The sequence below is a fragment of the Oryctolagus cuniculus genome, chromosome 11, assembly GCF_051225735.1.
Source record: "Oryctolagus cuniculus isolate XC-2025 breed Fujian yellow rabbit chromosome 11, ASM5122573v1, whole genome shotgun sequence".
NCBI classification, from domain to species: Eukaryota; Metazoa; Chordata; class Mammalia; order Lagomorpha; family Leporidae; genus Oryctolagus; species Oryctolagus cuniculus.
The window spans coordinates 23,835,299-23,858,576 of record NC_142877.1 but is presented as its reverse complement, the minus strand read 5'-3'; the positions used below and the strand labels follow the sequence as shown (position 1 = coordinate 23,858,576).

The 23,278-nt window shown below is 47.0% G+C and overlaps 1 protein-coding gene across 4 annotated transcripts in view; it reads left to right on the top strand.

Moving 5' to 3' along the window:
• The window catches only part of ASIP (agouti signaling protein), a 192,058-nt gene extending 169,093 nt beyond the window's left edge, over positions 1-22,965 (top strand). For all 4 annotated transcript variants that reach the window (XM_070051291.2, XM_051844895.3, XM_089306800.1 and 1 more), the window contains 3 exon segments: positions 18,174-18,343; positions 19,621-19,685; positions 22,596-22,965. In XM_070051291.2, the coding sequence (XP_069907392.1) occupies positions 18,184-18,343; positions 19,621-19,685; positions 22,596-22,772 (402 nt within the window). In that variant the 5' untranslated portion in view covers positions 18,174-18,183 and the 3' untranslated portion in view covers positions 22,773-22,965.
• Positions 22,966-23,278: the final 313 nt, after the last annotated feature.

Below are 23,278 nucleotides of genomic sequence, written 5' to 3'. Positions count from 1 at the left end.
CATGAAGCTTCCATGCCCTCCCCAGGTACACCACCCTCTAGGAACCTCCACACGTTCAGCTCTCGGAAAGCTCTTCAAACCCTGTCCTTTTAGGACTTTATTACATAGGCATGATTTATTAAATCATTGGCCAACTTAACCTCCAACCCCCCTCTCCATTCCCTGGAGGTTGGGGGATGGGACTGAAAGTCTCAACCTTATCATCAAAGATCAAATATGCATTTTACAATATCACACCACTTGTTAGAATGTTGTTCAATTTGGCATCTGTTAAGCATATGAAGTAAACTAGTCAATTCAGTGACAATAGCCAGATCAGTCTGTATATAGATATAGCTCAACATATGAAAAAATTTTAGTGTTATAAAATTATTCTGATGCTTATTTAAATGTTTTAAAAGACTATTGCAATACGGATTTAGGAGAGAGCAATTGTGCTCAATTCCAAATACAGCAAAGGCTACTGGGGATTTATAGCCAGAGAGTAAAGCGAGGGGGCCAGTGGATGAAAAACTACTAAGAGGAAACATTAAGGGTAGGGAGTTCTTGCTAAAAGCCCGCCAAAGGCTTATACTTCAAAGGTGGAGGATGAGGAACTTGATTACATGTTAAGAGAATTCTTGCAAAACTTATTTAGTAGAATTTTTCCTAAACTGAACTCCATACCCAAAGACTGGGGCCAAGCTCAAAGCCTAATTAAGAAGAGGACTCAAAAGAACTTACTAGTGTTTTTGGTCAGAGAAAGAGACTTTGTTAGCATCCACAAGCTTTCTTCTCTTCCTCCTCCTCTTTCCCACCCTGCTGCCCACAGCGGCACCAGCTACAAGAGAGGTCTCCACTTCCCTCAGGCAGCCCTTTCCCTTACACTTCCCAGTGGCTCTCCTTATTGAAAACAGGATACCAGACTCTCAGGGCTCCAGATTCAGCATCTCAACTAGCAGATGTGCCTGTAACTCATTCCACTCTCAGTTTACGCCTTGATGAAAGAGGGCCCACTCCACTTTGGGAAACGTGCATCCCATATGTGAAGAGCCATCCCTGACTGCTGCTGTGGCAGCATTTGCAGTCTCTGCCCTGGGGGGAGATTTATCAGTAAAGAAGGAGCCAATGATTGGGAAAATGCATCACCCTCCCCTAGCGGGCACATTATTTTAAGAATTATTTTTAATTTGTATTTGTCTCATAAATACAACATTATGTGTATTTTTAGTCTGATGATTGACAGTTTTGTCGTTGGAACACTGTGTATGAAAATGGAGTTCTAAAACTCAGGCCTGAGAAATAGAGTAAATACTTTTTGGTTTCTGTATTTCTACTATAGCAATTTAGACGAGACCAGGCCAGCAAACCAAGGAGTTTGTAGTTTTCCTTTTCACATCAGGAAAAGGTGCCAACCTTCTTGTGTGCATCTGGAGTTAGGCAGATCTAGAATTGACTCCTTTCTTGTAACTCACTATCTCTGTGGTTTGTGCTTTGGGTTTCAGTTTCCTCACTGTGAAATGTAGCTTGTTAAATGTACATAAGGTACCTAGGGCAGAACCTAGCAAGTGCTCAGTAAATAGAAGTTATTGTGATTCACGTCCCTACCTTTGTCACTAAATAGCAATTTGAGTTGTCTTAGGGTGAAGAGAGCAGTACTATGGGAGAGGGTCTAATCAGAATTCTCGCTGATTCATGTGTGTGTTTGTATTTATTTATTTATTTATTTACTTATTTGAAAGGCAGACAGAGAGGGACATAGAGAGACAAACAGGGATCTCCCATCTACTCGCTCATTCACCCAAATGCCTGTTATCAGCCAGGGCTGGGCCAGGCTGAATCTAGGCTTAGAACCAATCCAGGTCTCCCACGTAGGTGACAAGGACCCAAGTACTTGACCCATCACTTGTTGCCTTCCAGGGTGCACATCAGTAAGAAGCTAGAAGTAGGAGTGGAGCCAGGATTCAGGCATACCAATGTGGGATGCAGGCATCCCAAGCAATATCTTAACTGCTATACCAAATGCCCACCCCTGATTCATGATTCTACTTGGGAAACCTGCCCTCATTCTGGGCCTCAGTTTCTATATTTGTAGAACCAAAGTGTATGGATCAAATCATACATCACAATCACTGGAAGTTTATTAAAAATACATCTCTAGACTCCTCCCCTGGAGATTCAGATTGAGTAGAACTCTGGCAGTATTTGGGATTTATATTTCATAGGAGATCCTCTAAGAGGGTGGATAAATGAATACAGTAGAATATTAATTGACAATTGGAAAAACAACTTATCTATGTGATAAGATGTATTAAATATCAAAAATATTATGTTGAGCAAAAGAGATCAGACATAAAATACTTCATTCAGTATGCTTCCATTTCTATGAAGTACAAGAACATGCAAAACAGATCTGGTGTGAGGAGTCAGAATAAAGGTTACTTCTATGGGGTGAAATGTGTATTTATTGGAAAGAGGCACAGGAAAACTTTCATGAGTAAAAGGAATGCTATGTATCTTGATCTGAGTGGTGTTTAAACAAGTGTACATATAGGTTAACGTTCATTAACAGGATACTTTTTTTTTTTTTTTTTTTTTTTTTGACAGGCAGAGTGGACAGTGAGAGAGAGAGACAGAGAGAAAGGTCTTCCTTTGCCGTTGGTGCACCCTCCAATGGCCGCCGCGGCCGGCGCGCTGCGGCCGGCGCACCGCGCTGATCCGATGGCAGGAGCCAGGAGCCAGGTGCTTTTCCTGGTCTCCCATGGGGTGCAGGGCCCAAGCACCTGGGCCATCCTCCACTGCACTCCCTGGCCACAGCAGAGGGCTGGCCTGGAAGAGGGGCAACCGGGACAGAATCCGGCGCCCCAACCGGGACTAGAACCCGGTGTGCCGGCGCCGCTAGGCGGAGGATTAGCCTAGTGAGCCGCGGCGCCGGCCAACAGGATACTTTTTTAAAAAAAGATTTATTTATGTATTTGAAAGGAAGAGTTATAAAGAGGCAGAGAGAGAGAGGGAGGTCTTCCATCCATTGGTTCACTCCCCAGTGAGCTACAATGGCTGGAGCTGGGCTGATCCAAAGACAGGAGACTAGAGCTTCTTCCAGGTCTCCTACGTGGATATAGGGGCCCAAGGACTTGGGGCACCTTCTACTGCTTTCCCAAGCCATAGCAGAGAGCTGGATTGGAATTATTGCAGTCAGGACTTAAATCAGAACCCATATGGGGGCCGGCGCCGCGGCTCACTAGGCTAATCCTCCGCCTTGCGGCGCCGGCACACCAGGTTCTAGTCCCGGTCGGGGCACCGGATTCTGTCCCGGTTGCCCCTCTTCCAGGCCAGCTCTCTGCTGTGGCCAGGGAGTGCAGTAGAGGATGGCCCAAGTGCTTGGGCCCTGCACCCCATGGGAGACCAGGATAAGTACCTGGCTCCTGGCTCCTGCCATCGGATCAGCGCGGTGCGCCGGCCGCAGCGCGCTGGCCGCAGCGGCCATTGGAGGGTGAACCAACGGCAAAAGGAAGACCTTTCTCTCTGTCTCTCTCTCTCACTGTCCACTCCACCTGTCAAAAAAAAAAAAAAAAGAACCCATATGGGATGCTGGCACTGCAGGCGGCGGCTTTACCCACTACGCCACAATGCCAACCCCTAAGCATGCTTTTTTTTTTTTTTTTGGACAGGCAGAGTTAGTGAGAGAGACAGAAAGAAAGGTTTTCCTTTGCTGTTGGTTCACCCCCGAAGTGGCCGCTATGGCTGGCGCGCTGCATTCGGCACACTGATCCAATCTGAAGCCAGGAGCCAGCTGCTTCCTCCTGGTCTCCCATGCGGGTGAAGGGCCCAAGCACTTGGGCCATCCTCCACTGGCTTCCTGGGCCACAGCAGAGAGCTGGACTGGAAGAGGGGCAACCAGGACAGAATCTGGCACCCTGATAGAGACTAGAACCCGAGGTGCCAGCGCCACAGGCGGAGGATTAGCCTAGTGAGCCGCGGCGCCGGCCTCAAATAAATAAATCTTTAAAAAAAGAATCTGTATCGGGAGTGCATGGAATAGCACAGAAAGGACTCACAGATATCAAGAAAGTGACATTTGGTTGACCAGACAATAGTGATGGTGACTTGGCCTAGGGTAGCTATAAGCTTTTGGTTAGTGGTTCAGCTAAGATTCTGAACCGCTAGGACTTGGATTACCAAAGAAGGCAGCAGGTAATGACCTGAGATGTTGAATTCCTCATGCTCAGTGGGTCTTGTCTTCTCAATGTTTTTCCCATCAGTCATGGGTGAGGCTGGATTAAAGGATCCCTCAGTGTGTTGGGCTCAGTACCTGAAGTGCAGTCTTCAGACCCCGTTCACAACAAAGCAGTCTTGAGAACTGAAACATTTATGAGCAAGATTTCTCTAGGCCTTTTCCATCAGAGCTCCCTTCCCTCTGGGTGTCTCCTGCCTAGCCTGAGCAGAAGCTGTTCTCCTGACACCATGCTCCAAAGTTCTCAGCACTTTCTTTATTTGGTTCTTCCTCCCTTCTCAGAGCTCTGCTTTTAGATGGGGAAATAGAACTAAGCCCATAACACTTACTGTTACTAATTTAATCATATCTAAGATCATTTGCCTTATTACCTTAGTGGCCCATAAGACGTGCTGTGGAAACTGGCTAGTTAAGGGAAGATATGTGAGGCAGAATGTGATTTAAATCCTATTTTATAAGTTATTCCCACTCTTCCTCCCCATATAACTTAGACCATCAGAGAGAGGTTGTGTGACAAAACTGTTAACTAGAGACATTATTAATCTTGGACCTCTGTAGCCTAGGTCTGCAGATAGAGGGATTTGGGGCAACATAATGTGGAACTGGCTTTCAATAGGAACCTCAAGAGATAAGAGTCCAGGCCAGTTATTCCAGTGTTTTGCAACCCCCAGACAGAGGGCTTTATCTTGACTTGCAGAAGGCAAGATCCCAGAGGTAGGCTAGAGAACAGTGGTCCCAGAAGAGGCAGGCCTCGTGCAAGCTTCTGAAACGAAGGGCAGGATTTAAAGAAGGAGATGGGGACTGCCATAGTATTCTAGATAAAGTAAAAAAAAAAAAAAAAAAAAAAAAGAAATTCACTGTAATTTGGAAACTATTAAGTCCAGAAGTGCACGAGTTTGCCCTTATCTTGTTCCCTTTTCCCCAACCATGGTTGTAGAGAGGCATGATGGAGATCAGGTGTGTGCCCAGGACTGCTAATAGCTGATCCTGACTGATGCTGACAGAGCTGCATTTTCTTCCCCCTCTCTCCTCCCTGCCTGGTTAAGCAGGAGCCCATTTAGGGATGAGCAACACTAAGTTACAAACCCTGATTTTGCAGGTGGAGTGAACCATGCATTGTTCTGGTTAAAGAAAGTCACCTCATCCATTCAGAGAGAAACAGAGCTCCACCTTGGCTTGCTGTAAAGAAAATTAAAGATCTAAGAGCTCTGAACCCCTAATCAGCATTTCAAAGGATTATAGATTTGTCAGAGACACAGACCAGACCAGAGGAAAATTTACCACTTCTTTTTTACTTTTTTATATTGTGAGAATATTTTTATATAGAGAACATTTCATGTAACCTCTACCCAGAATCATCCTTACTTGTTCCATGTTTGTTTCACCCTTATTATTTAAAAAAATTACAAATAAAGTTGAAGTTCCCCTTACCACCCAACTCCAGTCCCACAATTCTACCATCACACACCACATAACAAAATTTCCATTAATGATAGAACACGTTTATGACAGTGGTCCCATAGGATGATAGAGCTAAAAAATTCCTATAGCCCATTTGTGGTGATGCTAACATAAAAGTATATAGAGTACATAGTCCTTGATCATGAGAATAAATGACTGCTTCATTGATTTATATATTTACTTGTTTTATACCTTTATTATTTCATACTCTTTCTACTTACAAAAAATGTTTACTGTAAAACAGTATGTCATCTTATATCAGCGGCTCTTGATATAAACATCTCACATTTACTATATCTCTTTTTTTTTTTAATTTTTTTTTTTTTGACAGGCAGAGTGGACAGTGAGAGAGAGAGACAGAGAGAAAGGTCTTCCTTTGCCGTTGGTTCACCCTCCAATGGCCGCCGTGGCCAGTGCGCTGCGGCCAGCGCACCGCGCTCATCCGATGGCAGGAGCCAGGAGCCAGGTGCTTTTCCTGGTCTCCCATGGGGTGCAGGGCCCAAATACCTGGGCCATCCTCCACTGCACTCCCTGGCCACAGCAGAGAGCTGTCCTGGAAGAGGGGCAACCGGGACAGAATCCAGCGCCCCGACTGGGACTAGAACCCGGTGTGCCAGCGCCGCAGGCGGAGGATTAGCCTAGTGAGCCGCGGCGCCGGCCTACTATATCTCTTAATTGCATCAGTAGGCCGTGTTGAGTGATTGGTCTATGCATCTAGCTTGTATAGTACTCTATCATATTTGTACAACCATTAAATTATCTAAGAGTTTCGTTCTCCTCTCTTTTTCTGCCCTTTTAAAAATTATTTATTTAAGGCCGGCTCCGTGGCTCAATAGGCTAATCCTCCGCCTTGCGGCGCCAGCACACCGGGTTCTAGTCCCAGTCGGGGCGCCGGATTCTGTCCTGGTTGCTCCACTTCCAGTCCAGCTCTCTGCTATGGCCTGGGAGTGCAGTGGAGGATGGCCCAGGTCCTTGGGCCCTGCACCTGCATGGGAGACCAGGAGAAGCACCTGGCTCCTGGCTTCAGATCAGCGCGATGCGCCGGCTGCAGCGTGCCAGCCGCAGCGGCCATTGGAGGGTGAATCAACGGCAAAAAGGAAGACCTTTCTCTCTGTCTCTCTCTCTCACTGTCCACTCTGCCTGTCAAAAAAATATTTTTTTTAAATTATTTATTTGAGAGGCAGACAGACACAAAGAGAGTGAGCTACCACTTAATAGTTTACTCCTTCCCTGTGTAAAGACTGGGGCTGGGAACTCAATCCAGGTCTCCCATGTGCATGGCAGGAGCTTAATTATTTGGGTCATCACCACTGTCTCTCAGGATCTGCATTAGCAAGAAGCTGGAATCAGAAGGCAGAGACAGGAATCAAACTTAAGTACTCCAGTGCAAGGTGCAGATATCTAAATCTGAGTCTTAACTTCTAGGCTAATTGCCCCACCCTCTTCTACCTGTTTTATTCTCTTCTTTAATTCTAAAATCTCATTATATATACATATATATATATATAATCATTTTATATATATATATATATATCCCTCTTACCTAAATAGTTTCTTTTAGAAAACACTAATTTAGCCGGCGCCATAGTTCACTAGGCTAATCCCCTGCCTGCGGCACCGGCACACCGTGTTCTAGTCCTGGTCGGAAAACCAGATTCTGTCCCAGTTGCCCCTCTTCCAGTCCAGCTCTCTGCTGTGGCCCGGGAGTGCAGTGGAGGATGGCCCAGGTCCTTGCGCCCTGCACCCGCATGGGAGACCAGGAGGAAGCAGCTGGCTCCTGGCTTCGGATCAGCTCAGCGCGCCAGCTATAGTGGCCATTTGGAGGGTGAACCAACAGAAAAGGAAGACCTTTCTCTCTGTCTCTCTCTCTCTCCCCCCCAACTCTGCCTGTCAAAAAAAAAAAAAAAAGGCAAAACAAAACACACTAATTTAAGTTGGAATTTCCTTCATATGGCTGTTTGTTATTTTTGGGGTATATATCTGATCTTCAACTGAAATACATTTCCATCCCAATATAAAAGTTATGTAAATCTTTAAAAGGGGGGGGGCAGCACTGTGGCACAGCGGGTTAACGCCCCAGCCTGAAGCACTGGCATACCATATGGGTGCTGGTTCAAGACTTGGCTGCTCCACTTCCGATCCAGCTCTCTGCTGTGGCCTGGGAAAGCAGTAGAAGATGGCCCAAGTCCTTGGGCCCCTGCACCCACATGGGAGACCCAAAAGAAGCTCCTGGCTCCTGGCTTCGGATCGGCACAGCTCCGGCCATTGCAGCCATCTGGGGAGTGAACCATCGGATGGAAGAACTCTCTGCCTCTTCTCTCTCTGTATAACTCTGACTTTCAAATAAATAAAGAAATCTTTAAAAAAAAGTTAGGATTATTATATTATATGACACTACTTGTATGACTTAAATTGTCTCTTGGGGCCAGCATCATGATGTAGCAGGTTAAGCCTCCACCTGTGATGCCAGCATCCTAGATGGGCAATGGTTTTCGCATCTCAGATGCTCCACTTCTGATCCAGCTCCCTTCTAATGTGCCTGGGAAAGCAGTGTAGGATGGTTCAAGTGCTTGGATCCCGCATCCACATGAGAGACCCACAAGAAGCTCCAGGCTCCTGGCTTTTGCTTGGCCCAGCCCCAGACTTTGCAGCCATTTAGGAAGTGAATCAGCAGACAGAATCAATCTCTCTCTCTCTCTCTCTCTCTCTCTCTCTCTCTCTCTCTTCCCCTCCTCCTCCTCTTTTTGTAACTCTGCCTTTCAAATAAAGAAAAAATAAATCTTTAAAAAAAATTGTCTCTGAAAACGTGCCTAGAATTCAAAGATGTTTGAGTACGTTGAATTGGACCAGGTGGAAGCCAGGAGCCAAGAACTTCTTCCAGGTCTCCCACCTGGGCGGCAGGGGCCCAACCACTTGAGCTATCTTTCACTGCTTTCCCAAGCCATTAGCAGGGAGCTGGATTGGAAGTGGAGCAGCTGGGACAGGAACCAGCAGCAATATGGGATGTCAGTGTTGTAGGTGGCAGCTTAATCCACTATGCCACAAAGCCTGCCCCTTAAAATCATTTTTTAAAAGATTTGTCTATTTGAAAGGCAGAGTTATAGAGAAAGAGGGAGAGAGAAATCTTCTATGTGCTGGTTCACTCACCCAAAGTGATGGCTTTACCCACTATGCCACAGTGCTGACCCTTAAACTCATTTTTAAATTATAAGTCTCATGACTTGGGGCAGGTGTTGTGGCACAGTGGGTTAAGCCACAGCCTACAACATCAACATTACATATGAGATCCAAGTTTAAGTCCAGCTGCTCTCCTTCTGATCCAGTTCCATGCTAATGTGCCTGGGAAGACAGCAGAAGATGGGCCAGGTACTTGGGCCACTGCCATCCATGTGGAAGACCCTAATAGAGTTCCAGGCTTCTGGCTTCAGCTTGGCCCAATCTGGGCCATAGTAGCCATTTGGGAAATGAACCAGCAGGCAAAAGATTTCTCTGTCTCCTGTTCACTTGTTCACTCGCTCGCCCTCACTCTTTTCTCCCATTTTCCCCTTCCCTCTCCCTCTCTCTGTGACTCTGCCTTTAGAAAAAAAAGTTTTTTTAAAAACATATGACTTAAGCCACATCTCATTTACTACCCAAAACCTTACTGTTCTTACCAGAATTGGCTACAAATCATTGTCTATTTCCATAAATCAGATTTATTCTCAGAGGGTGAATCCTTACCATCGAAAAAATAACCAGCAGGAAATGTTGCAGCCTCCCAGAAGGAGATACTGCTCATTTGGAATCACGTCATGTCAGAGTTAAAAATCTCATCCAGGGATGGACAGAAATGTAGTATTTCCCTCAATCAACAAAGTTCACAGTTACCATGTCACATCATCAGTGTCAACTTTCTCAATCCAGTCACCAGGGCTGGCTTCATGGGCATTGCAAATTGTGCAGTTATGCAGGGCCCCATGCTTAAAGGCATTGAGGCTTGGATTAGTGCTCTCTGGTTGCCATCTTGAAATTCCTAACTTTCTTTTTTAAGATTTTATTTATGTGAGAGGCAGAGTTACAGACAAAAAGAGGGAGAACAGAGAAAAGTCTTCACTTCACTGGTTCACTTCTGGCAGATGGCCACAATGGCCAGAGTTGGGCCAATTCAGAGCCAGGAGCCAGGAATTTCTTCCAAGTCTCCCACATAGCACAGAGGCCCAAGCACCTAGGCCAACTTCCACTGCTTCCCCAGGCCGTAATAGAGAGCTAGATCAGAAGAGGAGCAGCCAGGACACGAACTGGCACCCATATGGGATGCCAGGCACCACAATCAGAGGCTTAGCCTACTGTGTCACAGTGTTGGTCCCCTTAACTTTTTTTTAAGATTTTTATTTTATTTTTTTGAAGGCAGATTTACAGAGAGAGAAGGAAAGGGAGGTCTTCCATCTGCTGGTTCACTCCCCAAATGGCCGCAACAGCCAGGGCTGGGCCAGGTTGAAGCCAGGAGCCAGAAACTTCTTCCAGGTCTCTCACATGCTTACAGGGACCCCACGGCTTGGGTCATCCTTCACTGCTTTCCCAGGCACATTAGCAGGGAGCTGGATCGGAAGTGGAGCAGCCTCTTCAAGTCCCAGCTGCTTCACTTCTGATCCAGCTCCCTGCTGAAGGCCTGAAAAGCAGTAGAAAATGGTCCAAGTGCTTGGGCCCCTGCACCCATGTGGGAGACCCAGAAAAAGCTTCTGGCTCCTAGCTTTGGATCTGCCCAGCTCCAGCCATTGTGGCCATTTGGGAAGTAAACTAGCAGATAGAAGACCTCTGTCTCTCCTTCTCTTGTCTATAACTCTGCTTCTAAATAAATAGTTTAAAAAAACAAAAACAGTGGAACAGTCGGGATTCAAACCAGCCTCCTTATGGGATGCTAGTATTGCAAATGGCAGTTTAACCCACTACACCACAGCACTGGCTCCAAAATTCTTAATTTTTTGACAAGGAGTCCTGACTTTTCATTGTTTTCATTTTTCATACAGTCCAGCAAATGAGGTAGCCTGCCTGTAACTTACATCCTGGGAGACAGGAATTAGTCTCTTTTTATTAGAAGAGAGATAATTCAATGCGTAGAATTATCTCTTGGGAGAGAATCAGGAACTTGGCCCCTGTGCCCCTCATTTAGGTGACCCACTACCTCCTACAAACACATGGCCACCTGCTTAATGTAGACATAGAGAATTTACTGATCTTCCAAGGATGCATTTTGGCTGCTTAAGAAAAGCTACAGTGGGGGGGCAGCGCTGTGGCACAGCAGGTTAACATCCTGGCCTGAAGTGCCGGCATCCCACATGGGTGATGGTTCTAGTCCCGGCTGCTTCACTTCCTATCCAGCTCTCTGCTGTGGCCTGGGAAAGCAGTAGAAGATGGCCCAAGTCCTTGGGCCCCTGCACCCACGTGGGAGACCTGGAGGAAGCTCCTAGCTCCTGGCTTTGAATTGGCGCAGCTCCGGCTGCTGTGGCCAATTGGGGAGTAAACCGTCGGATGGAAGATTTCTCTCTCTCTCTCTTTCTCTCTCTGCCTCTCTTCTATCTCTAACTCTTTCAAATAAATAAACAAATCTTTAAAAAAAAAAAAAACAAAACTTCTATCAAAGAAAAGCTACAGTGAAGAGGCAGGCATTGTGGCACAGTGGGTTAAGCCACCACTTGGGATGTCCTGCATCCCATATCGGAGTGCCAGCTTGAGTCCTGGTTCTTCTGCTTCTCTTCCAGCTTCCTGATAATGCACCTGGGAAGGCAATAGATGATGATGCAAGTACTTGGGTTCATGTCACTCACGTGGGAGACCCAGATGAAGTTCCTGGTCCTAGCTTTGGCCTGGACTGGCCTTGGCTATTGCAGGCATTTGGGGAGTGAACTAACAGATGACTGACTGATCAATCAATTGATTGATCTATCTCTGTCTCTCCCTCTCTGTCACTTTGCCTTTAAATAAATAAATAAAACTTTAAAAGTTCCAGCTAACATAACTGATTAAAATAAGATAGAAATTTCAATACTTGGCTTTGGCTAGGCACATCTGGCCACCACTGGCCGGATGGCTATAAAAGAAAGCCACCCTCTAGGACAGGAAATTTGAGGAGACTGCTAATGGGGAAAGGTGGCAGGAGCTGGAGAAGAAAGATATCTTCCTGCCTGCTGCAGAGAACCACGTGAGTCAGGAAGGATCCAGCAAGAGCTGTTCAAAGCCAAGTGTGCAGCTCTCCAGGAGCTGAAAACCAAAATTGGAAGGAGTTTGAGGAGATCAGAGAAGTCCTAGTTTAACAATAACTCACAAGATCATGCAAATCCCTGTGATGTTTAACCACTGCCTTTCTCAGCCCACTCAAGGCATTTATTTCACCATGTTTTAACTCCAGCACTTCTCCCCTCCTTTTCTGTTACTTGTCTTTCTTCCCTCTACCACTGAAAGCCATTAAAAGATGGAGTTTTTGTTATTAATCTATACTAGACATATAGTAAATCAATGTAATTGAGAGAAACATTTCTCCAAGATTTTGTGCCAAGCAGGAGTGCTAGGCCCTGGGTTGGGGGTGGAAGGGAAGAGGTGGTGTGGAGATGAATAAGGCATGGGCTCTACCCTTGATGAATCCTCTGTCTAGAAGAGATGAATGAACAAATAATTGCAATACAATGTGTTTAGGGAGAAAAGAATAATTAACTCCCTTGGAGGTGGGCCATCAGGGAAGGCTTCCCATAGTGTTCAAAAAATATTTGTTGATTGATTGATTATTATAGGACAAAATTAAGTAGATCAAACATATTACCACCCTCATGCTACCCCAGAAATTATGTTTGCTCACAGACATCATTGACAAGCCTGAGTGGACATTAATTAACAGGGTGCTTTCATCCAGCCTCCCACGCACAGTCTGGCAAGGCTCTTGCCCTGGATATAACATGAGCTGCCCAAGTGGTTGAAAGATGTATGGTGGGGTGGGGTCCCCATGTAGCTGCTGAACATCTGTTGTAGAGAATCAGGGTTACTATAAAGGAGAGAGAATTCTTCTCTGGGCCCCTCCCCCTTAGAATTTGGAACAGCTATTTTGGCCAAGAAATTGTCTCATCAAAAATTGTTACCTTTCCCAGGTTTTGGTATTTCAGAAACAGTGGCTGATGAACCAGAAGGTAATAGGGTTTGTTTTGTTTTGTTTTTTGACAGGCAGAGTGGGCAGTGAGAGAGAAAGACAGAGAGAAAGGTCTTCCTTTGCCGTTGGTTCACCCTCCAATGGCCACACCGCGCTGATCCGATGGCAGGAGCCAGGTACTTCTCCTGGTCTCCCATGGGGTGCAGGGCCCAAGCACTTGGGCCATCCTCCACTGCACTCCCTGGCCACAGCAGAGAGCTGTCCTGGAAGAGGTGCAACCGGGACAGAATCCGGCGCCCCGACCAGGACTAGAACCGGTGTGCTGGCGCCGCAAGGCGGAGGATTAGCCTAGTGAGCTGCAGCGCCGGCCGTCATGCTTACTTTAAAAACACATACTGAACTACATAAAGCAAAAAGTACATTTCTCTACTTCACTCCCCATCTCCATTTCCACTCCCAAGGAGTAATCACCACTAAAATTTTAATATGTGTCCTTCTACACCTTTTTCTTGCATATGCATATACATTTTTATATTTGTTCACAAAATGGCTTCACACTGTTTATATTCTTCACGTTGCTTCAATGTTAAGTTCTAAACCAGCACAAGACTAAAATGTGCCTTTTCCAGCAATTCCCCTGCTGTAGAACTGAACTATTTCCTGAACTGAAATACAAATAAACAAACAAGCATACTCTGCCCTTATTTGTCTGTGATTCTGGATGAGCCCCATTTTGATTGTAGGAGTATAATTTGCAAAGAGGTATCTCCATTCTAGCTCTTAGAATTTGAGTGGTTCTGAGCTTTTTAGGGGCCAGAGACCTCTTTGTAGATCAGGAAGAAAGCTATGGAACTTCTCCCCTGAAAATATTACAGATGTGCACAGTTTTGCAGACAATTTCTTTTAAAAATTTTTTTACTTTATTTATTTGAAAGAGTTACAGAGAGGTAAAGACAGAGAGACAAAGAAGTCTTCTATCTGCTGGTTCACTCCCCAGATGACTGCAACAGCCGGAGCTGAGCTGATCTGAAGCCAGGAGCCAGAAGCTTCTTCCACATCTCCCATATAGGTGCTGGGGCCCAAGGTCTTGGACCATCCTCCACTGCTTTCCCAGGCACATTAGCAGGAAACTGGATCAGAAGTGGAGCACCCAGGACTTGAACCGGCGTCCATATGAGATGCTGGCACTGCAGGCTGGGGCTTTAACCTGCTGTACCACATCACTGCCCCTTGCCAACAATTTCAAGGTTAAGAATTCCTTCTTGGGGGCCGGCCCCTGGAACAGTGCTTTTTATGTTTACTACTTGGCCCCCACTCTTTTTTTTTTTTTTTTTTTTTTTTTGACAGGCAGAGTGGACAGTGAGAGAGAGAGACAGAGAGAGAAAGGTCTTCCTTTGCCATTGGTTCACCCTCCAATGGCCGCCGCTGCAGCCGGCGCACTGCGCTGATCCGATGGCAGGAGCCAGGAGCCAGGAGCCAGGTGCTTTTCCTGGTCTCCCATGGGGTGCAGGGCCCAAGCACCTGGGCCATCCTCCACTGCACTCCCTGGCCACAGCAGAGAGCTGGCCTGGAAGAGGGGCAACCGGGACAGAATCCGGCGCCCCAACCGGGACTAGAACCCGGTGTGCCGGCGCCGCAAGGTGGAGGATTAGCCTATTGAGCCACGGCGCCGGCTCGGCCCCCACTCTTTCATTCAAAACTTAGAGTTAGGGAGACCTTCTCTTACAGAGCACTATTAAATACAAATCATATGCACCTAAGAGTTAGAAAATAGGGGCCGGCGCTGTGGCACAGCGTGTTAACGCCCCGGCCTGAAGCACCGGCATCCCATATGGGCGCTGGTTCAAGACCCAGCTGCTCCACTTCCGATCCAGCTCTCGCTATAGCCTGGGAAAGCAGTAGAGGACAGCCCAAATCCTTGGGCCCCTGCACCCACATGGGAGACCCAGAAGAAGCTCCTGGCTCCTGGCTTCGGATCAGCGCAGCTCTGGCCATTGCGGCCAACTGGGGAGTGAACCAGTGGATGGAAGACCTCTCTCTCTCTGCCTCTCCTCTTTCTGTATAACTCTGACTTTCAAATAAATAAATAAATCTTAAAAAAAGAAAGTGGCAATTAAAAAAAAGTTAGAAAATATAAATTCTAGAACATAACTTCACTGAACATATGAAAGTTATAATTAATATGGTTAACTAATATTTATACTAGGCACTTCACTGAATCCTGATCTTGTTTTGATTCCCAGAACACTGTCTAGTAGGTATTATTATAGGTAGTCTGTAACACTTTGTCTAGTAGGTAATTTCATAGATGAAGAAACTGAGGCGCAGTGGTTAAATGACTTGCCTTCTCATAGCTTCTGAATAGTGACGCCACATCTGTCTGATTTCAGAGCCTATATTCTTGTAACTTTACTGTCCTACCTCCTTAAACAAAGAACCTCATCTACGTGATGAGAATAACCCACACGAACAATTATAGAACAATGATGTCCTAAACAATAGGGTATTGACTTTAAGACTTGGAGGAGCTCTTTGTTCTGGCCTGGTGCTGAAAGAGAAAACGTGCTATTGCTGCCATTTGAACTGGGGCCTGGAGGAAGGAGGAGAAGTGATGAGGGATAATGAGAGAATGAATGAAGTTGGTGAAGTAAGAACAAAAGCAGAAAGAGGGAGTCAGTGTGAAACTTGTTCCCTCGAGAGCAAAGACTTGGATGATGAGGAAATGGAAAATATGAGATAACTTAAAGGGAAAATAAAATAAAACTTGCTGAGTGATAGGATATAAAAACCAGAAGGGGGAAAAAAAAAACAGTCAAAGATGGAGGCCAAGATTCTTTACTGGGGAAGACGGTCACTGGACAAAGAATACAACAGAGCTAGACCATACACCTGCTTACTTTATCCAGTCATCTGTATGTTGCGAATGAGTGAAGCCAGGAAAAGAGCAGAAAAGCAGAAGGGCAGAGACAGACAAAGACAGACACAGGGAGATATCTCCCACCTACTGGTTCATTCCCCACGTGCCCATAGCAGCCAAGGCTGAACCAGGCTGAAGCACACAAGCATCTTTTTAAAAAAAAATTTAAGGGGCTGGCGCTGTGGTGCAGCGGGTAAATGCCCTGGTCTGAAGCGTCAGCATCTCATATGGGCACTGGTTCAAGACTCGGCTGCTCCACTTCCGATCCAGCTCTCTGCTGTGGCCTGGGAAAGCAGTGGAAGATGGCCTAGGTCCTTGGGCCCCTGCACCCACATGGGAGACCCAGAAGAAGCTCCTGGCTCCTGGCTTTGGATCGGTGCAGCTCCAGCTGTTGCAGCCAATTGGAAGTGAACCAGTGGATGGAAGACCTCTCTCTGCCTCTTCTCTCTCTGTGTAACTCTGACTTTCAAATAAATAAAACTTTTTAAAAAATAAAAATTTTTAAAGATTTATTTATTTGAATCTGAGTTACAGAGAAAGAGAGATCTTCCATCTGTTGGTTCACTGCCCAGATGGCCACAACAGCCAAGGCTGAGCTGAGCCAAGCCAAAGCCAGGACTCAGATCCCAGGAGCTTCATCAGGGTCTCCCATGTGGGTAGCAAGGGCCTAAATACTTGGGCCATCTTCTACTGCCTTCCCTAGGCCATTAGCAGGAAGCTGGATTGGAATAAGAGTAACCAGGACTCGAACCAGCACCCATGTCAACATCACAGGCAGCAGCTTTATCGGCTGGGCCACAAGGCCAGCCCCCAGCACACAAGCATCTTAACCACTAAGTTAAATGCTTGCTCACTCCTGCCATCAGTGTTTTTTGAAGGAAGAGTTCCCCTGCTAAATGAATGCAAACCACTGATCTAGCCCACTCCCTTTGTTTTACCAAGAAGGAAACTCAAGTTCAGAAAAAAAAGAATGGGCTTGCCCAAAGTCATCTATTTTATTAATACTTGAGCCAAGACAAGAACCCACTGGTCCTGACTCCCAGTCCAGTGCTTGTTCCATCTACTCACTAGGCTCTGAGAAAGAAATCTGGTGGCCAGTTTATGATAGCAAGTGCCCAGTGGTGAGAACTGAAGAAATCAGAAAATCTGGTATTGGGGCTAAGGATGGAGTTCAAAAAGACAGGACTGTCCCTTCCAACTTCAAGAAATTTGGAATGAAGGCGAGGACCAACTGTTGGGGTCCCCTCCTCCTGTAGTTAACAGGCATGCAGGATACTTGTCTCAAGCCAACCTGAGGGCTTCGAGATACTGGCGAGAAACTGGCCAGGCTGCTGTAACAGGAGCCCGGTAGTAGTCAGGACCAGCATAAGCAAAGTGTCTGTTCTCTTCTGTTTGTAGAGTGGAGAGAACCTTAGAAAGTAGTCCCAGTCTTGTCTCAGAGAGAAAGTGGAGAAAGGAGGGGTGAAGGGTGAGGATCTCATACTGCTGAAGCTCTGAGCCAAACACAGGCATTCAAGGACAGAAACCCACCCTGAGATCTGTTTGCCTCCATCAAAATCCAGCTAATAAATAAAGCATTCCAGTTAGCCCATCGACAAGCCCACCCTCCTGACACAAACCACACCAGCACTGTTTCCCTCCAGGCATGGGAATCTGCCATATGAGACACACATACACTTATCTGAAGAAGCCCTAATCTCTGCCTCGTTCTCAACAAGTCTTCGCTTACCAGCCTTATTCTCTGAACCTTAGTAAAACCTCTGCCAATGTGAGGCACAATGAGGGGCCTTTCAGCAATGCTGCTCAGGCCTCAGGACTTCCAGGGCCACTCACTTAAAAAAAAAAAAAAAAAAATGGGGTGGGCATTGTGGTGTAGCAAGTAAAGCTGCCGCCTGCAACGTTGGCATCCCATATGGGTGCCAGTTCATGTCCCAGCTGTTCCATTTCTAATGCAGCTCCCTGCTAATGGCCTGGGAAAGGCAGAGGAAGATGGCCCAAGCACTTGGGCCCCTGCAACCCATGTGGGAGTCCCAGAAGAAGCTCCTGGCTCGTGGCTTCAGCCTGGCCCAGCGCTGGCCATTGCAGTCATCTAAGGAGTGAACCAGTGGATGGAAGATCTCACTGTCTCTCCTTTGTATAACTCTTTCAAAATAAATAAATAAATAAATCTTTAAAAAAGAAAGAAAGAAACTACAGAAATAGCCAATACCCCACCCTCTGGACAGCAGAGACCAATGCAATGCATTCCTTTTCTCTTTGCTTCAATCTCCCTCCCTCCCTTGTCTTTCTCTCTCCCAATTTCTCCTTTGCTTTTTTCCTTCCTTTGTGAATTTCCCTTCCCTAAGCCTTGCTTTTCCTGTGCTGGGACTCTTGCAGAACACATCAGAACAACAGCCCAAAAAATACCAAGAAAGCAGGAAGGCACATCCTCTTTCTACTGCACCAACCACTTTCTCTGTCCCACCCAGGCCTCTCAGGATGAATGTCACTCGCCTGCTCCAGGCCACCCTGCTGGTCTTCCTGTGCTTCCTCACTGCCTATAGCCACCTGGCACCCGAGGAGACACCCACTGATGACCAGAGCCTGAGAAGCAACTCCTCCACGAACTTACTGGAATTCTCTTCGGTCTCCATTGTGGGTAAGTAGCCTGGCCTGTGGCCCAGCCTCTGGGCTATGGCCCTTGAGAAGGAACTGCAGGATATCAAGCCTGCTACCCAGGCTGCTACCAGGATCCATTGCCATCATCATGGTTTATTCCATGAAATAATTGTGGGGGAATAAATTATTCCTTGACTTCTTTGGTTTGGGAAAGCCCTGCATATAACCAATCTAATATACAGTTTAGCATGTTAGAGGCTGAGAAAACCTAAAAGTTAAGATGAACTTGGAATAACTTATCATTTCTGAAATTTGAGGAACCACAGAACTCCTATCAATGATAACAAACTTTAGGAAATGCTTCTTCATTGCTGCAGAATAACCAAGTCTGGGATGAGCCAATCCTGCCTTGCCAGGGTTGAAAATGACTGTTCCAGGGAAAATATGAGGGGTATAAGAGCCTGGCCTTGGAGATGTGGTTCACCTGATAATAAGAATACTGTATGCAAGGCACTGTGAGGTATTATTTTTACTCATATCTCACAGTTGAGGAAATTGAGGCTTAGGAAAATTAACTAGCACAAAATCACACAGGTCTTAATTGGCAGAGCCAAAATTCAAACCCAGATGTTTAACTTTAGAACCTAAACTCAAAAGTAGTATCCTTTACTGCCTTGCCTCTCACTAGGAAAAGAGAATATCCTAGACATTTTGGGATTAAAAGTTGGGATCAGCTTTGATGTTCTAGACTTTTGACTTTATAAACAAACCTCACTATCCTCAAAGCAATCCTGCAGGGTAGGTGTTACAGACCATATGCAGATGAGAAAACTGAGTAACAAGGAGGTTAAGCAGGTTACCTAAGGTCACACACTTGTTTTTATCAGGATTCAAATCCGGTCTGCCTGCCTCCCAGTTGTGAGAAATGGAAAGTAGGAATACAGGAAACCCTGGGGCATGAAGTATAGTTCATTTTCAGGGTATCCCAATTTTTTGTACCTGATGACCAAAGACTAACCAGGGCTAACCAGCTCAAGGGACAAGGCCCCTCAGGGACACCACAGGCAAACCCCAGGACCTCCTTGGATTTCTCATTTGCCTTCCTTCAGGAGACACTGCACTCTCGGGTTCCGGCTCCAGGTCAGCAGCCGGGCTAACGAGAACCTGCTAGCACGAGCCCCAAAATGTGATTCAGTTAGCTCCCTTCTTCCCTCCCCTGCCCTGAGACTTCCAGGAGTCTCCTCTGCCCCTCCCACTTTGCTGCAATTCAGGGCCTCCACAAACATCTGGCTTTGTTCCTTCTGTCTCACTTTGAAGCGCTGAACAAGAAATCCAAAGACATCAGCATAAAAGAAGCGGAGAAGAAGAAGAGATCTTCCAAGGTAGACGCGGGAGTTCTCTGTGGGGTCGTGTTGAAGAGGGCAGGCCTTGGAAGCTCTGGCTGGGAATGAAGAGATTTTTCCAGGGCTTCCTGGCCTAGAGCCTTGAGGCAGGTCCACAGAAAGCCTAGGGGGCTGAAGTTCACCAGCATGGCTTACTGCTGAAAAGCAGCTTCCCAGGCTAGCCAGGCACCTGCCTGAGGTTTCACATCACTCTTCCTTTGGGTGAATGCGAAGTTTCCCAAACTCTAGGTATTTCAGAACAACTTTCACAATGTTTGCCATTGTCTGCTCTTCACCTATTTATTGAAAATAAAAATTTTAAAAATACATAACTATGGTAGAAAGCCAATATCACTTACTATAAATAGAAACTACAAAAATAAGTGAAAATAAAACGTTAGTGAATTCCAGCTGAATAGTATTGCCTTGCCAAAGGCTCTAAATCTGAGCCCTGCTCTCTGTGTCAGTAGGCAAATTAGTCAATGTCAGAGAAGCATTAAGGATATAGTGGCACCAAACCGAACATTTTGTGTTGAGAGAGATTCAAATAACAATTTTTCCAGCACATAAAATAATCATCTGATTTCACATGCCACCTTAAATCACTTCACAGTAATATAGCTTCCCACGCTGTAGAAACACTGCAGATAAAAGCAGTGTTGAAATGTATGCATTATTCCTGCTTTGGTTTATCAGATCAGCTGTAGCCAGAGCAGTGAGTATGGGACTAGGTACTGGGAAGTAGGATTTGATCTTGAGACAGTCCGTGCTCTTCTCTGGGCTAGTTTTGCTGGCTCTGAAGTGACTGATAGTTAAGAAAAGGAAGATACTTTTAAAAGTTCATGGAAAAGTGGGATTAAAAGTATGAGTTTATTCTGGTAACAAAAATATTTCTCGTATGTGGAAAATACATATTATGAAAAATCAATGCATGGATTTCAAAATTGTCTTTGTACTAAAATAAGCATTTAATTCCTTTTTTCCATAAACTTTTTGTAGCTCTCTTGTATAGTGACAAATATATCTGCATGCTACACATTGGGAATATAGCAGTGAACAAGAGAAAGAGAGAGATCCCTGCTTTCTTTATTCTTGTGGAGAAGCAGGTGAACAGTAAGTAAATCAGTAAATAAAGTAAAATAAATTCTGATGATAAAGGTTGTCAAGAAATCAAATTGAGGTAATGAGGGAGATGGAAGGAAAGGCTTCTCTAAGGAAGCTTTTGAAAGCTAAAAGTTTAGTCATCTACAGCTCTAATGTCCAATAGAAATAGATGAGGCACCATTTTTATTTTCTAGTAGCCACTTTTTTTTTTTTTTTTTTTTTTTTGGACAGGCAGAGTGGACAGTGAGAGAGAGACAGAGAGAAAGGTCTTCCTTTGCTGTTGGTTCACCCCCACAATGGCCGCCGTGGCTGGCGCACCGCATTGATCTGAAGCCAGGAGCCAGGTGCTTCTCCTGGTCTCCCATGCGGGTGCAGGGCCCAAGGACCTGGGCCATCCTCCACTGCACTCCCTGGCCACAGCAGAGAGCTGGCCTGGAAGAGGGGCAACCGGGACAGAATCCGGCCCGGGGTGCCGGCGCCGCAGGCAGAGATTAGCTGGCCAAGTAGCCACATTTTTTTAAAGTAAAAATAGTGCAATTAACTTTAGTATTTTACTTAACCCAATATATCCCAAAAATTAACAGTTCAACATGTAATCAATTTTAAAGTTACTGAAATCTTAAGTCTTTGAGATGTGGTAACTGAAAGAGCAGATCTCGATTTCAATGCTAAATTGTCCACAGAGTGAAATGCAGTCCTCACCAAATAATAAATTGGTGTTTAGTGGGGGAAACGTTTTTACACTGCTTCAATTTTAAACTTAAACCAAAACCAAAATTAAAAACTAAAAACTCAGTCCCTCAGTTTCACTAGACACATTTCAAGTCCTCAGCAGCCACCTGGGACTTGGAGCTCTTCACGGGGGACACGCAGCAAAGAATGTCCCTAGGCCAGGGACAAAAGTCCTGCAGCACGAAAGGCCAGTGGGGCAGCACGGCAAAGACGAGTGGGAGGGGCGGGCAGCGGCCAAGGCACAGCTCTCTAAGGCCCAACACAGTTTATGCTTTAAGTACAGCTGGCGTGGGACGCGATCACAGGGTCTAGACAAGGTCCCTTTGGTGCACTGCAGAATGCACTATTAGGGGCCAGAGGTGAGCTGGCCCAGGGCGGCAGCGACGGAGGTGAACTGGGCAAGACTGCAGCAGGGACCGAGGATCCAACAGAAGCAGGGATACAGAGAGAACAGTAGTTAAAAGTGTGGGGCTGGGGCCGGCGCCGCGGCTCACTAGGCTAATCCTCCGCCTTGCGGCGCCCGCACACTGGGTTCTAGTCCCGGTCGGGGCGCCGGATTCTGTCCCGATTGCTCTTCTTCCAGGCCAGCTCTCTGCTGTGGCCAGGGAGTGCAGTGGAGGATGGCCCAAGTGCTTGGGCCCTGCACCCCATGGGAGACCAGGAAAAGCACCTGGTTCCTGGCTCCTGCCATCGGATCAGCGCGGTGCGCCGGCCGCAGTGCGCCGGCCGCGGCGGCCATTGGAGGGTGAACCAACGGCAAAGGAAGACCTTTCTCTCTGTCTCTCTCTCTCACTGTCCACTCTGCCTGTCAAAAAAAAAAAAAAAGTGTGGGGCTGGGTGGGGGCTTCCCGGGAGAGAAAAGGGCCAGACCAGAGCCAGGTAAACTTGGATGACGACCGAGGAGGGGACACTCGACTCGGGGAGGGGGAGACGGCGGGGACTTGCTGAGGTGCCCTGTGGTCGGTGGCTGGTGGGCAGCCGGGCGGGCATGTCCGGCGCAAGACCTCCCAGGTGGAGAAGAGGCCAGGTGGGCGGGCATGGCCGTTTCAGGCAGCCCCGGCATTTCTCCCGCAGAAGAAAGCTTCGAAGAAGAAGGTGGCGCGGCCCCGGCCCCTGCTGCCTGCGCCCTGCGTGGCCACCCGCGACAGCTGCAAGCCGCCGGCGCCTGTCTGCTGCGACCCGTGCGCCTCCTGCCAGTGCCGCTTCTTCCGCAGCGTCTGCACCTGCCGCGTGCTCAACCCCAACTGCTGAGCGTGCGCCTCCCAGACGCGGCGGGGGCGGGGGTCCGGGGCGGGGCTTGCGGGCGGGGCGCTTCTCGGGCGGCTTTTCTAGCAGGTGTGGCTTTGTGGGCGGGGCGGGGGCGGGGCTACTGGGAGTTGGGGCGGAGCTTTCAGGAGGCAGACTACTTGGCTACAGTCGAAATACAGTGTTATGTGAGCTACTCGAAGGTGTGGTGGTTTTTCTAACGGACCCGAAAGCGCTTGGTCTTTTCTCCGACCTCCCTTCATCCCGCGGATTGCGCACACGCTACCCCTCAGAGGCTCGGGAACCCCGTTATCCCGATCCCTCAGCAATCGTGATCCGGCTGCTGGAGATGATGCTGCCCACTGCGTTTAAGCTTGGGAACATCCGAGGCTGCCCTTAAAACCGGGGGATACAGACCAGCCAAGCAGAAAACACCGTTAGGGAGTCGCTTCTCAGTCTTTCACCCCCTCCTCTTTCTCAGGAGCTCCCCTCACCACCACCACATCACCCCC